The sequence below is a fragment of the Cervus canadensis genome, chromosome 4 (assembly GCF_019320065.1).
Source record: "Cervus canadensis isolate Bull #8, Minnesota chromosome 4, ASM1932006v1, whole genome shotgun sequence".
NCBI lineage: Eukaryota > Metazoa > Chordata > Mammalia > Artiodactyla > Cervidae > Cervus > Cervus canadensis.
In genome coordinates this window covers 81,101,697-81,116,212 of record NC_057389.1, presented here as the reverse complement: position 1 = coordinate 81,116,212, position 14,516 = coordinate 81,101,697, and the positions used below count along the sequence as shown (strand labels likewise).

Sequence of the window (14,516 nt, the reverse complement as noted above, 5' to 3'; positions counted from 1 at the left end):
TCCTAAAACTGTTGCTTTGTTTCAGCTTTAACCCTTAAAAATAGTAAAAGAACAATCTTACTTGGAATGTTCATTAGTTTAACAGCAGGAGTCAAGTTAATCTCCTTCAAACCCATATTAGACTTACTTTACAGGGTTTAAGATATTTTTAAAAAAAGAGGTCTTTTGGAAGAGGCAGTGTTGATCTAGAACTTGGAGTCTCTTGGGAGCACAAACAGAGCTCAGACTGAGAATGAGTCTGCCACATTTTTCTGAATCAAAAGTCAGCTCTCTTCTAGCGTGACCTTGGGAAAGTAATTTTTGTCATCCTGGGATACAGATATACATGATAGAGGGCAGCTGCAGTCATTATAAATATCTTGTAAGGTAGGCAAAATGCTGCACTATAACTCCGGTAGCCAGAAAGCCAGGAGAGAGAGGGCTTTTGTGACCTTTCAAGAATAGTCTGTTCACCCCAAGGAGTCCTGAGTAATTAAAACAGAGGGTTAGCACTTCTCACTGGAGGGATCAATTTACTCTGAACACCCCAAAGTGTTTCATCACTTGTTCTGGTCTCTGGCTCTGGAAAAGGGAGGGTGGAGCGTGGGAGACCCATATTCAGGGTGGGATCAAACTGGCCCAACCAGTGAGGGGGTGGGTTAAAGAAGGAGCAGTAATCTGAGAAGGAAAAACAAAAATAGAGTGGGGGATAAAGTGAGGAGAGAAAGAAGAGCAGGCTCTGGGAGGCCCTGTGGCACTTACTGGCAACCCTGTGTTCCAAGGCCTCGTGGAGGGCAGATGGCTATTTGCGTCTGTCCTGTTTTAGTAGCAGATCCTAGCGTGGCCCCAAGGGAGGGAGCACACACTGGCCTTGACCACCACTCCCCATGTCATTTTCTTTCTCAAGAATCTGCAGTGACTCTCACCCTTCATTTTGCCGTTTCCGACTTTCGGATGTTCAGCTCCACCCTTATCCTTCCCATGAGAGTTCCAACTCTCCTTCCAACTATATTGTCCAGGCAGGCTGCTCCCCTTCCTCTAAGCCCCACACCCTCACTCCCTTTCCTCTTCTACAACTTTACCTCTTCTCTTCCAATGAACATATATAAAACACATCTATCATCTTAGGTCAAGACATAATTTATTTCAGAATAGCAACTTAGATTGCATAAAGTTTTATACCATGCACTTAAACATGCACTGTCCTCAACTGACTCACTGTTTCCTGGGACGTTTCCTTGACTATCTTGGCCCTCATCCATCTCTCCCATATTCTGTCTCCTGGAGCATCTGTTTGCTGACCCACCTTTACAGAATTACTCTGTAGGGAGGGAAAATGTAGGAATCTACATTTTCAGCAAGCTCCCCCAGAGGAACTAAGGAGCTGGAATGAACTAAGGAGGCAGAATTTTAACTTTGGCTGTTTATTTTATATCTTTCCATATTGTTTCTACATTTTAACCATGGTCATGTACACCTTTTGTAATAAAAACTAGTGAGGGTGCATATATATTTGTTAAGCTCTCAGAGGATTCTGATGGTGTAGGAACCATAGGTTCCCACAGTTGTTTGAACAATGACGTGGACACATGCCTTCTTTCATTTCTCAGCTCTTCAGTGAGGTCGACAGCTACTAAAGAGCAAGAACTAGTTTCATGTTTTTCCTATCTCTCCAATGCTAGAAATGCCAGGCTCAAAGCAGGTGCTCAATAAGTACTTGAATGGGTTTGAATAGACTCCCAATAAAATAGGAGAGAAATTAAATAAGGATACACATGACATGGTACATTTGAAGAAAAAAGAAAACTTTTCAATTAGTAGGTTAAAGAAAGATGCAATAGTAACACAAAAAATATATATATACTTAGGTGACTTAACAGACCACAGGATGACCACAGATCAGCATCAGTGTTGTGTTTTTGGAACTAGAAATGTAGGATCTCTGAAGGCATCAGTTAACTTGTAGCTTGACAAAACCAAGAGATTTTGTTTTAATCTGGCTCATTCTTATAAGTGAACACAGTTATGAATTCTATAGCTAAAGAAATCTGAGTAGTTGGGAAGAGTTAAGAATCAAAACTTACATACTTTGCTAGTGGAAATGCAAACTAATACAGCTGCTTTGGGAAACAGTCTCACAGTTCTTCAAAAAGTTAAACATAGAATTAGCATATGGGCTAGCAAATCCACTCATGGGAATTTACTAAAGGGAATTGAAAACACATATCCATACAAAATCTTGTACAAATGTGTTCATTGCAGCATTTTTTTAAGACTGGCCAATGAATAACCATGATAGATGAATAATGGCTCAGATGGTAAAGAATCTGCCTTCAATGTGGGAGACCCGGGTTCGATCCATGGGTCGAGAAGATCCCCTGGAGAAGGGAATGGCAACCCACTCCAGTATTCTTGCCTGGAGAATTCAATGGATAGAGGGGCCTGGCGGGCTGCAGTCCATGGGGTTGAAAAGAGTTGGACATGACTGAGTGACTAACACAACACTGTCTAGCCAAACAACAGGATATTATTTGACCATACAAAGATATAAAATACAGATCATGCTACAACACAGATGAATCTGTCTTAAAAACATGCTATGTGAAAGAAGCCAGACACAAAAGGCCATGTGTTCTTTGACTCCATTAGTATGAAACGTCCAGAATTGGCAAATCCATAGAGACTGAAGTTGGATTAGAAATTACTAGATCTGAGAGAAAGAGGGGTGGGACATGATTGGTGGTGGGTATAGAATTCTGGAATTAGATAGTGATGATGGTCACATTTGTGAACATATTAAAGACCAGTGAATTGTTTACTTTAGAAGTCTAAATTTTGTGGTATGTGAATTACATTTTAATAGAGCTATTATTTTTTAAATGAAAATAAATCAAGAGGGAACATGAGGGACAAGGGAAAGCTGAGCAGAAGAATCTCCAAAATGTTACAAAAGAAAGAATAAGACAAGGGAGAAGTCTTACTAAGGGCTGCCTTTTAAGGCATAGTTCCTTTTTTAAACTTTTTTTTTAAATGAAGGCTAATTGGGGAGAAAATTAAAAGACACAGACTTTAAATGCAGCCTTAAGGAGTTTAGTTTAGATGAAAGTTTTTCCTATCCTTACTGAGTTGGAATAAGAGGTTTTCATATCTCTCTTTTTGGGAGATTAAATGGTGCTTAGAATAGGTCCCATGTGTCAATCCGTGGAAGCCCTTCCTGAAATGGGAGAGGGATGAATTAGATGACCTTTCATGGTCTTTGGTCTTTTTCTCTTTCTCAGAACAATTAGTCCTCAGCATTTGATATAACACACTGCCTCCAGAGCGCTGAAATAAGAGAGAAGAGACACTTCTGTTTCGTCAAAAGTTTTATTTGGTTTATTCAGTCATAAGCATACATTCTTCTTAAGACTATAAAAGTCTTCTCCTCCAAACAGTTAACTTTTTATTGAAAAAAAAAGCACAACTTGAAATAGCCACCTATTATTTCAATCAATTGTGCAAAGAAAGTAAATTCAGATTATGTATCGCTACCTCTACTCATGTTATTAATATGAATACATAGAATGCACTTGGCCTGGTAAATAGTTTGCAAACTTCCACAAGCCTTTGAATTCATTTTATTTGAAAAGTAAAATAACATCATCCTCACTCGTGTTTCCCAGGGACAATCACTTCTTCTAAGCATTCCCCATTGCCTCCCATTGCTCTTAGCTTTAGGAGAAAACAAGTACCTGCTTTGGGTCCACTCAGCAGCATCTTCCTCATTCTCTGCCTAGGACCCAGATTCCCATGAAAATAAAACAAGCTGGGGGACAAAATTAGAGCAAGGAAGTCTGTTCTGGCCCTGCCTTCAGATTCAAATCAGGTCTTTTTTCCTGGTGACCTAGTCAGGTCCCCCAGGTCCAGTAGGGCTTCATTTTAGGCAAAGTCACTATTGGTACTCTTGGTTTCGTCATCACACACATTCAACAATATTCATTCATTGAGTAAATATTGAAATTGAAACTTTCCTATTTTGGTTTGGTAATAGAAACCTCCATTTCCAATGTCCTCAAATGTTTACTGAATAAATGGATTGTGGTTCTAAAACCAGATAGGGTGAAGACTTTGAGTTGCTGAGAACGTTGACTAAAGAAAACCTCTCACTGAGACACGAAGCACTTCTCTTCCTCAGGATGGACTCCTGTTGCTGTCCTGCTAAGCAAGGGCATGGTCAAACTGCCCTTTCTCCAGGCCTTCAAGTCCGTCAGCCCAGGTCGAGGTTGGCATGCTCCGATACGGGTCCAAAAGAATCCGGAAGCACCTGACGATGAGGATGCCCAAAAAAATAAACAACAAAATCACAAAAACAAATGTGGTTTTCTGCTCCAGAGACATGCTAGAATCTGATGACATGTTCCCAAGGGGCACCAGGGGAGAAGGGACTGGCTGTCCTCCATCCATCGTCCAGGGATGCTAGAGCACGGGGTCTCCCGGCTTCTTTCTCTTCCATCATCAGCCTGCTGAGATCATGGTGGCTGCACCTTGGAGAGGCTTCAGAGAGAAAGGAAGGGAAGGAGATGGAGTAAACATCAAAGGGCAACTGTATTTCTAGGCTCAACATCCTATTTTTCAGAGAGAAGAAGCAATCGCTAAACTTTTTCAACAGGGATGCTTAATTCCATATAACTATGGGGAAGAATATGTTACTCTTGCATGAAATTACCAGACTGCTCTCAGGGCAGCCACCTGGGGCCAGGAGGGATGGGCAGGAAGGGCAACCAGAGTACAGAAGATGAGAAATGTACAAGGTAATGTTGACCTCAGGTGTGTTGCCAACTTGACATCCAAACCCAGCCTCCCTGCCAAGTCTCTTCCAGATTCCCTCCAATAACAATACTCTCACATCATTCTTATAATGAGACCATTGACTGGACACCAGCTGTGTGCCAGGACTGAAGATAGCCACTCTACCACAGCCTCCATGAAAGCAGGGATCTCTGTAGTATGAGGAAACTGAGGCTGGAAAAGTGTTAGTCACTCAGTCGTGTCCAGTTCTTTGTGGCTCCATGGACTGCAGCCCACCAGGCTCCTCTGTCCATGGGATTCTCCAGGCAAGAATACGGGAGTGGGTTTCCATTTCCTTCTCCAGGGGATCTTCCTGACCTAGGGATCAAATCTGGGTGTCCTGCATTGCAGACAGATTCTTTATTGTCTGAGCCGGGCTGGAAAAGTTGTTCAATATAGAAACTCTCTCAAGGAGCATTGGGTTCGGGTCTTCAGTCTCTAGCCTCCGTGTTACAGTGTGTGGGACCTTGAAGAAGTCACTGAGCTGGAAAGATGAGAAGTAGAAATGGCTGAGTGCTATCTCACGGTGCTACTATGAAGATGAATGTCAGGGGAAACCTTTGAAAAGCATACAAAGATGAAAAGCAAGGGAAACAAAGTGTTGCTTCACTGAAGACAGGACTAAGGAAGCTACCATGCTCCTCCTTTGCTCTCTCTTGCCTGGGCCAAGGGAGAAGGGAGGGATCTCAGATTCCCAAACCATTAAACTCCTGCTACTTTTTCTCTTTTCATCAAAAAACAAAAACCTGGTTCAATACTTGATCCTGGAAAGGACCTAGAGAACCGAGCTTGGGAAAAGAAATTGATTGCATTTTTTAAAAGCCTTAAAGCAGCTTCCTACTGTTTGTTTAAGACCATTTGGTGAGAGGAAGAGAAAGAAAGAAAGATTATCACTATTTCTATTTTGCTAGTAGAAAAACTAAGGTGTATGGATATTACTGTTTGTCTTTAAAGGCATATTGAAGTAGACACCAAGGCCAGTGAAAGCTTCATATATTGAACTAAACCTATTTAAATCAAATTTGATAAAGAAAAGCACTTACATTAGACATTACTATATAGGTAAATCATAGGACATATTTATGAATCTGTATGTAAAAAAATTACATAGTCATCTATAGAAATTACCATGAATTCAAAAGAAACTATGCTCAATGAAAATAAGCAACCAAATAAAAATAGAATTATGGCCTAAAGGATTAACATAGTATTTCTTTAGTTAATTTATAATCATTGTCTTGAGGTATAGAACTAATGAGCATGACAGCACTTTGCATATATGTTGACACTTCAAGTTTATAAAATCACAGTTTAAAAACAGTTTATAAAGGGAATTACAACTGGTATCTGGGAGGAAGGAGTTACCAGTTTATGGAAATAATATTCTGCAGATCCTTGACTCTGAATTTTTTAAAGGTTGGAATAGTTGCAGGAGATTCATTTATGATTCATTTTTATTTTAAAATACAATTGGAATAAAATTTGACTGTTTTTTAAAAACATCTCTTTAGGAGTATAGAGGATATTCATGGATTGGGCTTGGTTTGCTTGTTTTTAAGCACCCCACCAGTCTTGGGTGCTAATTCTTAATAGGAACTGAAGAGCAGACAGGAAAGGTAGCCAAGGCAGTTCTCCCTGGTGCTTATAACTAAGGACATCCATGCTGCTGCTGCTGCTAAGTCGTTTCAGTCGTGTCCAATTCTGTGCGACCCCATAGATGGCAGCCCACCAGGCCCCGCCGTCCCTGGGATTCTCCAGGCAAGAACACTGGAGTGGGTTGCCATTTCCTTCTCCAATGCAGGAAAGTGAAAAGTGAAAGTGAAGTCACTCAGTTGTGTCCAACTCTTAGTGACCCCATGAACTGCAGCCCACCAGGCTGCTCCATCCATGGGATTTTCCAGGCAAGAGTACTGGAGTGGCTTGCCATTGCCTTCTCCGAAGGGCATCCATACCCACACCAAACACCCAAACTGGACTTAATCATACCAAACAAAAAATTCTCCAAAACCTGGGTCAAAAGAAAGCCTTTTGGTGATAGAGGAATAGATGCCTAAGCTCTGCTAAGCTCAGTTGTGTCTAACTCTTGCGACCCTGTGGACTGTAGCTTGCCAGGCTCCTCTCTTCATGGGATTTTTCAGGCGAGACTACTGGAGTGGGTTGCCATTTCCTCCTCCAGAGTATCTTCCCAATCCAGGGATCGAACCCTCATCTCTTGCATCTCCTGCATTGGCAGGCACGTTCTTTACCACTGAGACGCACTATGTTGCCTCTTGTCTTTTCATGTCTGACTGATCCCTGGTCTTCCCACTGGCTTACTAAAATCCATTTTACTATGTCCATTTTCCCTCTGGCCCAAGTGAAGCCAGAGCCTTTTTCTTTGTCTGTTCTTTAACACAGCCGAGACAGATTTGCATTTTTAGGAAAATTTTGTTTATGAAAACAAAAGGGAAATAGAAAAGAGGACCATTAACTGTGTAAATTTACAACACAAAGTTTGCTAGATCTGTGAAGTTCAATGAAAACAGTGGAGAAGTGGACATAGAAACTTTTGAGCCTGTATTAATGACACCCTAGCCATGAGCTGTCTGATTAATATAGCAATACCTTTTCAGTCCCTTCTTTCTCACCCCTGGTCACTTTGCTATCATGATGAGCACCATCATGACATCCTGGACCAGTCTTCTCCAGCCTTGTCCTTTGTACAAGGCAAAGTATCAAGTCCTTTTCTCTTAGCTAAGCATCCTATAATTCCTAGGCTTATGCCATAACTCAGGTTTTAGAACGGGTACACCATTCATTTGGGGGATGCAGTGATGGGCAACCATTCCAAGAAGCCCCAGTAAACAACCTAGTCATTTCAATTCAGATCATCAGCGACATCTCTCTATACATGAGTCTGGGGCCTCACTTCTTCACAGGAAAGCCAACTATTAGAATGTCTTAACACAGTTTTAATTTGCAATTTTACCATGCTATGCTGATTAAAAGGCAGATCTAAGGATATAGTTAACCCTCCTAGCAACCTGATCAGGTGTTTTGAGAAGCCTGCTAAAATATAAATATATATATTCTTGTTCTCTGAGCCTTTCACCACCAATCCCTTTTAGATATACCAAACTGAGGAGACAATAGAGATGAAAGCATTTTGAGAACTCTAAAGATCTTTACAGACTGTAAGCCTCTGCCCTCCCAGCATACTATGATGCCCAAGTTCCTATTAAAATAACTTCATTTGGTCAAATCATCACAGGTCTCTCTTAAAGTGCAGTATTTTACCAGGGAAGATGACACATTAACACACTGGCAGGGATTTGTCTTTGAATACTGTTCCTGTTTGGAGGAGGAAGAAAAGAGGTAGATAGAAAGGAAATTGAAGAAAGATCCTGCTGGGAGCAAGGGGCTGCTAGAGGGACTTGCAGGAACCAGACTTGGGGGCTCTGAGTTGATGGTCCAGAGGGAGAGTCCTGGGGAAGGATGAGGGAGAGTGGGTAGAGATGAGAAGAGGAAATGGTTATGAAGGGAAATGGAGATCCAGAGATTCAGAAAGAAATGCCAACTATTTCCCAGTTTTGCCTGGAACTGCTTGAAATCCCTAGATGAGCCTGCTTGATTTTAAACCTGCAATCAACTAATCAATAATTTACAAGTTTGGAAAGCTCAACAGCATGTTTAAGCTAAAGGAAGCATCAGTGTAAGATGCAGAAATAGAAATAAATGTAATCACTTGGCCACCACAGTACAAGAATATTCAAAGACATCCAAATTTTGTAAGTGAGAGTAAAGTGTCCCTTTTTTTGGTAGAAATAATTCTTAGGGAATGGTCACAATTGCTTTTGCCTAAACAATAAAAGGTTCCTTTCAGATGAATAGTGGAATGTGGGCAAGTAAATTATTTTGAAAGATTTTGACGCAACCATTATCAGCATTAATAACAACAAAAGGCAGTTATTTTAAGAAGGACCAGAGTTACTCACAGCAATATTTTAATCCTGACTGGCTTTCCCTATCACATAGCACACCTGTCTTCCCTTTGCTGGGTCCATTTATATGTGCTCGGGAAATAAAGTCTAATTTTAACATGGATCAAGGAAACCTTAATTGAAAGCTGCCATTTTCAAAAGTCATGTAATACATCCCTTTTCTCAAACTAAGCTCCTTGGACTCTAAGTTCACAAGGTGCAAACACCCTGAATTAGTCACTAAGCCCCGTGTGAGGAGTCCATCTCACCCATAGTCATTCTTACAGTCAGCCACTCACTCTAGTTCATTTGCAGAGAAACCCTCTCTTTCTTACCCCATACTTCCTCTATACTGCGTCATGATTCATCTTTCTAAGCTCAAATTTAACATTCCTCCCCTCAGAAAACCCTTGTACTCCAATATCCAAGACCCTCACCAACCTCTTAACCCTCTTGTGGACCTGATACACCTGTTTTCTGGACCACAAATTAGATGGCAATCTTGTCAGTGGAATTTTTCTGAGGTCTTACTATATTTTCAAAGTAAGTTCAGAAAGGAACAAAGATCAAGTCACATTTGGTTTTGAGCAAAATGACCAGTGGACAAGAAGAAACTTACATGTAATTGATCTGCAGTCACCTAAGGAGAGCGGAGAGCGTCCCAACTCTGGCCGTTCAGCAGCTCCACCTCACACCTGGTATTCTTTGAACACCTCCAGGCTTCCCACCTCTGAGCTTTGAGTCATGATGCTGCCCGCCAGATGCTCTGCTCCTCGCCCTCTTCCCACCTGCGGCTTTCTCTCCCGCCCTCGGGTCCACGCCAAAGTCCTCCTCCTCAGCGGGGCCTCGGTCCTCCCTTCACCCAAGGCACCGACGCCTCCTGCTCGGTCCCCGGGAACACTTCACCTCCACTCTGCAGCAGCACCTATCACCCGATGTATCTCCACTGTGCTCGTCACCGTCCCCTTTTTAAACAACAGGCTCCTTGAGGAATTCCTTGCTGCTCTGGGATCGTTGCCTCTCTAAATAGAGGTTGAAACAAACCTCTGGCCCCTTAGAGTTCAGGGAACTGAATTCAAGCTTGGAGGTGCTGGGTGGTACAGAGAAGGGGTGAAAAAAAGCACATGTCATCCACCCTAACTGGGATGTCAGACCATTGTGGTTGAAATAGATCTTGTTTTCAAAGAAGCACAAATAGTCTGAGTCACAATGACATTTTAATAGTCACAGAGCTCATGATTTAAGAAGCAGTTGTTTGGTTTTTTTAAATTTTTTTTGACCTCACTGCTGATGGGTAGGGTCTGAAATATAGAAATCAGCTGGAATTAAGCACTCTCCATTCTGTTGAAGGGGTCAATCCTTTCTTACCTAGATTGCTTTTTGATAGGGAAGGGTAGCCATTTAAAATATCCTGAATCCTATTGTCTTACATGGGAACTATCAATGTCAACACATATCTTTCTCAAGCTTGGAGCCTTTGGACTGTTCATCTCATTATAAAATTTCACAGTAAGAAAAAATATTTTGTCTGGAGAGAACGATCTTAAAGTAATGATATATTTCTTATTTTTCAAGCGACAGCAACAGAATTCATTCACTGCATTTGGCCCCTTGTCCTGGGAAACCACACACAGGCATTTGATTTCAGCATCTCACTTTTGTGGTCGTCCCTCTTGCAATGGGTTGCAATAACAGCTGCAGTAGATGCAGGGTGAGTATAGTCCTGCCTTGCACATTGTGAGCTGTTCAAAAAATAGGTGATGAGGAATGAGTGTTTTCTCTTTATCTCATTGTTGTGCAAAATGAGATTTATTGCTCATTTCCCACGCAGGAATGGAGATTGTTAAATAAACCGCCCCAAATCAAAAAACTCAAAAGAGTAGCCCCCTTCAAAGGGGAATGAGTAGAAAGTCATCATCCTTCAACTGCTAATGCCCTGCAGGGTGCTGTGAAACAACGCAGTCTGTATTTTAAGTACTCCGAAACCATATAATTGCTGTACCTAATTTTTAAACCTTGTAGGCCACAAACCCAGTTATGTGACTTGCTGTGTTTGCAAAAGCAGATGTAAAAACAGTTCATCCATCGAGCAAGAACACTCACAGGCTTGTCCAATTTACACTCACATGTGATGGACAGGACACCTTGTCCCACAAAGACATCCTGTGTACCTTGTTTATATTTATCTAGCAGCCTAGTGAGACCAATCCGTAGACTATGAAGTAGGGAGGGAGTTGGCTGGGTAGGCAGGACTGAATTTGCAACAACTGACAGGGACAAACTTCCTCAAAGTGCTGCATTATCCTGCAATAGTTCTGAAGCTTGGCTGTTGAAATGTGAACATGTCTTGTAAAGATGGAAGAAATAATATATCCTGAAACTGAGGCAGAATAGAATCACTCTCTACTTTTTTGAGCTAAAGGAAGCCTCAACTGCATTGCTGTCTGTATAGCTGGAGTGTTGGGACGTATATCGTCCAATCCACCCACCGACCCACCCCCGACGTGTAAACATCCCAGTCAACCCTTTTACACATCTCCCCCCACAACTGTGAGCCCACCACCAAAGCCACCTCATTTCTTGTAGAAATTCTGTGTATGAATCCAGTGAAGAGCAACTTGCATTCTAGGATATACACGCAAAGATGCAAAATGTTTCCTATAAATTCACAGAATACATGGCCCTTTTGGTGGCCAGCCAAGACCTTGAGGTAGAGATTTCCTGACTCTAAGTACTTCAGGCATTTTAACCACCCCCTCCCCATTTTTCTGGCTCACATAAATACATGGCAACTTCCATGTTCCTCTTTTTCAACACTGCTCCTGTTCTGATACAATAGCCCTGATGATTCCAAAGTCACAGGATGGTTAGGAGTAAATATTACTTTATACACTCGAAAACTAGACCCAAGGCTAGTAGAAAGCCCATAGACAACAATTTTAAAGACGAGCGAATGTGGTCAGCTACAAATGTCAACAGGCAGTTTCAGAACTGTTGCTAGCCCTGACTGCTGCACCGGAGGTCGGCTTCCTCTGCCCATCTCTGCAAAGTCAGCCTGCAGACACATCTGCTGCTTGGTTTGGGCTGTGAACCCTGTTGTAGCCAGTTCACCATGCTGGTCAGCAGGGGACCTTTATCTTCAGCCTGAGCCCTGACCTCAGCTTTACTTCCTCCCTATTTTCATCTTCCTCCTAACATCTGCTTTACGACTTTTAAAGGGACTGCAGGACAAGACTGCAGCCTTGCTGAGAACATCAGAAAAATAGCCTGTGAGTGCACAGTCAGTAAAGGGGGGTATCAAAAGGCACCACGAGCAAACTGGAACTTTAAAGTCCAAACAATAACCTTACTGTTCAACTCAGTTTTCCTTCTCTTTCCTTGTGTGTTTCCTAGTGAAAGAGAGTGCTTGCTGATACCTCAAAAGGCTGGGGCTGCACATTGCCAAGGGACAACAGGGACAGTCAGCATTATCATTATGAATTGTTTGGGTCATGATCCTTTGTAACCAAATTAGAACATCCCTGTTACATTTTAGAAGGTTGGTTGTTTTAGGCAAATAGAAAAAAAAAAAATGTAATGGGCAAAGAGCTTTCAAGAATAATTTACTGCAGCTTAGCAAAGAAAAAAGCCTGTTTTACTATTCTCTTATCCAGTATCTGTAGCATTATAAACTTAAGCATGCTTTAAAAATACAGGCATCATTACATTTCACCCCATGCATTAACTTTACCTAGCAGCTATTTAATTAGACTTTATCTGACAGCTAGATCTAAATTCAGAACTTGGATCCAAAAGGCATCCATGCGATCATGGCTCATGCATATATTTAAAGTTAGAGGAAAGCATTTAATTAGCCCACCATAGACACAGATTTTGGTCAAATACCTGGATCTGGCTGAACAAACACTTGATCCATTTCCTGGTGGAACAGTTACAGGTAGTTACAAGCCTCCTTAGTTTCCATTCTTCCCGACCAGGCTGTGAGAAAGCAGTAGGCAGTGGTAGCTGCAAGCAGCTGATGGCACACCCCAGAGCTAAAGCTGTTGTTTCAGCCTTAGAAACTTCCCATTAAAACCCCGAGTTAAAGGAGCATCGTCTTTCTGTGTGAGGCATCATTAGCGGCCAATACAGCTGTTTCTCTGAGGCGAGCCATGATTTCGGTTCTGCCTCAGCAACTCTTCGGAGAATTCTGCTTCAGTGAGTAGAGGCAGTATCCTAGCAGTGTGTCTGAAATCATCTTCAAGAAAGCATTAACATTCAAAAGGAGTACGGGGGAAAACATCACAGGACATTCCCATATCTTTTCAAAAATCAAAGTCATAAATCTACCAGTGTCCTGCTCTTCTCTATTGATTGTTGACACTATTCCTCTTTGGGGATGTCAATTAGCACCTTGCAGCAACCAGCCTCCATATCGATCACGGTTTATGACCTTCAGGCCAACTTAATTAATGGAAAGACTTCTAGGGAAGGGTATCATCTTAGCATTTAGGAGATGAAGGAAAGACTCCTTTTCCTAAAAAAAAAAAAAACAAAGTTGACCTTTCAGAAAAGCAACGATTATGGGAGGCATTGAGGAAGGAACCAGTAAAAAGAAGAAAATCCTATTTTCACCACCTGTTTGTAAATTTACTAGGTGGTGGGTTGCCAGGTCCGCTCTCCTCTGGGCAGCGTGCATAATTGTGACTTTGGCAGTTACCCCACCCCACACAGGCCATCTGAGCCCACTTGGTAAATAAAGATAGACCTTCACTGAGAGAAAGTTGTACTAATTCTAAAGATTCTGGTTACATGGCATAACACTTATACTATTTTCCTTGGACAGAGTACCTAAATAAATTGGGAAAATATAGGATAAAATTCATCTTAAAAAAAAAAAAAGTGTTTCTCTTGAAAACATTCAGCCTAATCCTTGAGATGGAACATCCTTGATTTTTGGCAACTCACCACTTTCTTTGTTGAAATGGAAGAACAGTTAGCAACAACACCCACCCACCGAATAATGGGGTGCAAGGTATTCAAAGCTAACTCTCCCAGTGCCTGTCAGCTCTGCTGTCTCTTTGGCTTGCCTGAGAAGCTGGCCATGACCCAGTAGCTCTAGGGGACTAGAATGAAGCTCATTCTCTAAGAGGAAAACCCCCACCTGCTAGCAAGAGACAACAATCCTGGATAAGCCTCAGATCCAAGGAAATTCAAATGCTAAGGGTTAGAGTCTAACATCAGAATCAAATGCTTCACAAGAACATGAAGGTATTTTCCCCAGATGTTTTCCAGACTTTTTAACCAAATTTCCTTTCCAGTTAGTGTAACTTACTATATTTTCTCTCTCTCTCTCTCTCACACAAAGACACACAGACACACAAAACCATGCGACAAATGAAATCCAACAGAGCACTGTCATTCAATACTAACTGGTATCCAAGCTTTTCAGCCGACGGTGCTGGTGGACAGAGCATCCTGCTCGGGAATGCTAACAGAGTGTGGTTCAGGGAACAATCTGACCCCGCCCTCACTTATATACTTATCATTCCATGGGGGTAAAAAAGGACTCTAGTTAGAAACGGGCCAGGTGACCACCGGCCCCTGCCCAGAGGCCCCTCAGATACTGTTGTCATCTATAGACAGTAGAGGTGTCAGGGAACACGAGAGGGCTGTGGCTGTCCTCTAGCTACTATGCAGCCTGAACCCATCCCAGGGAGATGAGTGCCTGGCCTATTTTTAAAACTCTCCAGAGAAGTAGATTCCAAAACC

General features: G+C 42.0%; 1 protein-coding gene across 2 annotated transcripts; it reads right to left on the bottom strand.

The window, feature by feature from the left end:
- Positions 1–3,329: 3,329 nt before the first annotated feature.
- Positions 3,330–14,258, bottom strand: CTXN3 (cortexin 3). 2 transcript variants are annotated; one of them, XM_043465957.1, is made up of 3 exons: positions 14,178–14,258; positions 12,651–13,281; positions 3,330–4,512 (listed from the first exon to the last, which is right to left on the bottom strand). In XM_043465957.1, the coding sequence occupies exon 3, from the start codon at positions 4,420–4,422 to the stop codon at positions 4,177–4,179; it is 246 nt and encodes an 81-aa protein (XP_043321892.1). In that variant the 5' UTR covers positions 4,423–4,512; positions 12,651–13,281; positions 14,178–14,258; the 3' UTR covers positions 3,330–4,176. The 2 variants fall into 2 exon arrangements, with proteins under 2 accessions (XP_043321892.1, XP_043321891.1); XM_043465956.1 differs by lacking the exons at positions 12,651–13,281; positions 14,178–14,258 and adding an exon at positions 9,385–9,896.
- Positions 14,259–14,516: the final 258 nt, after the last annotated feature.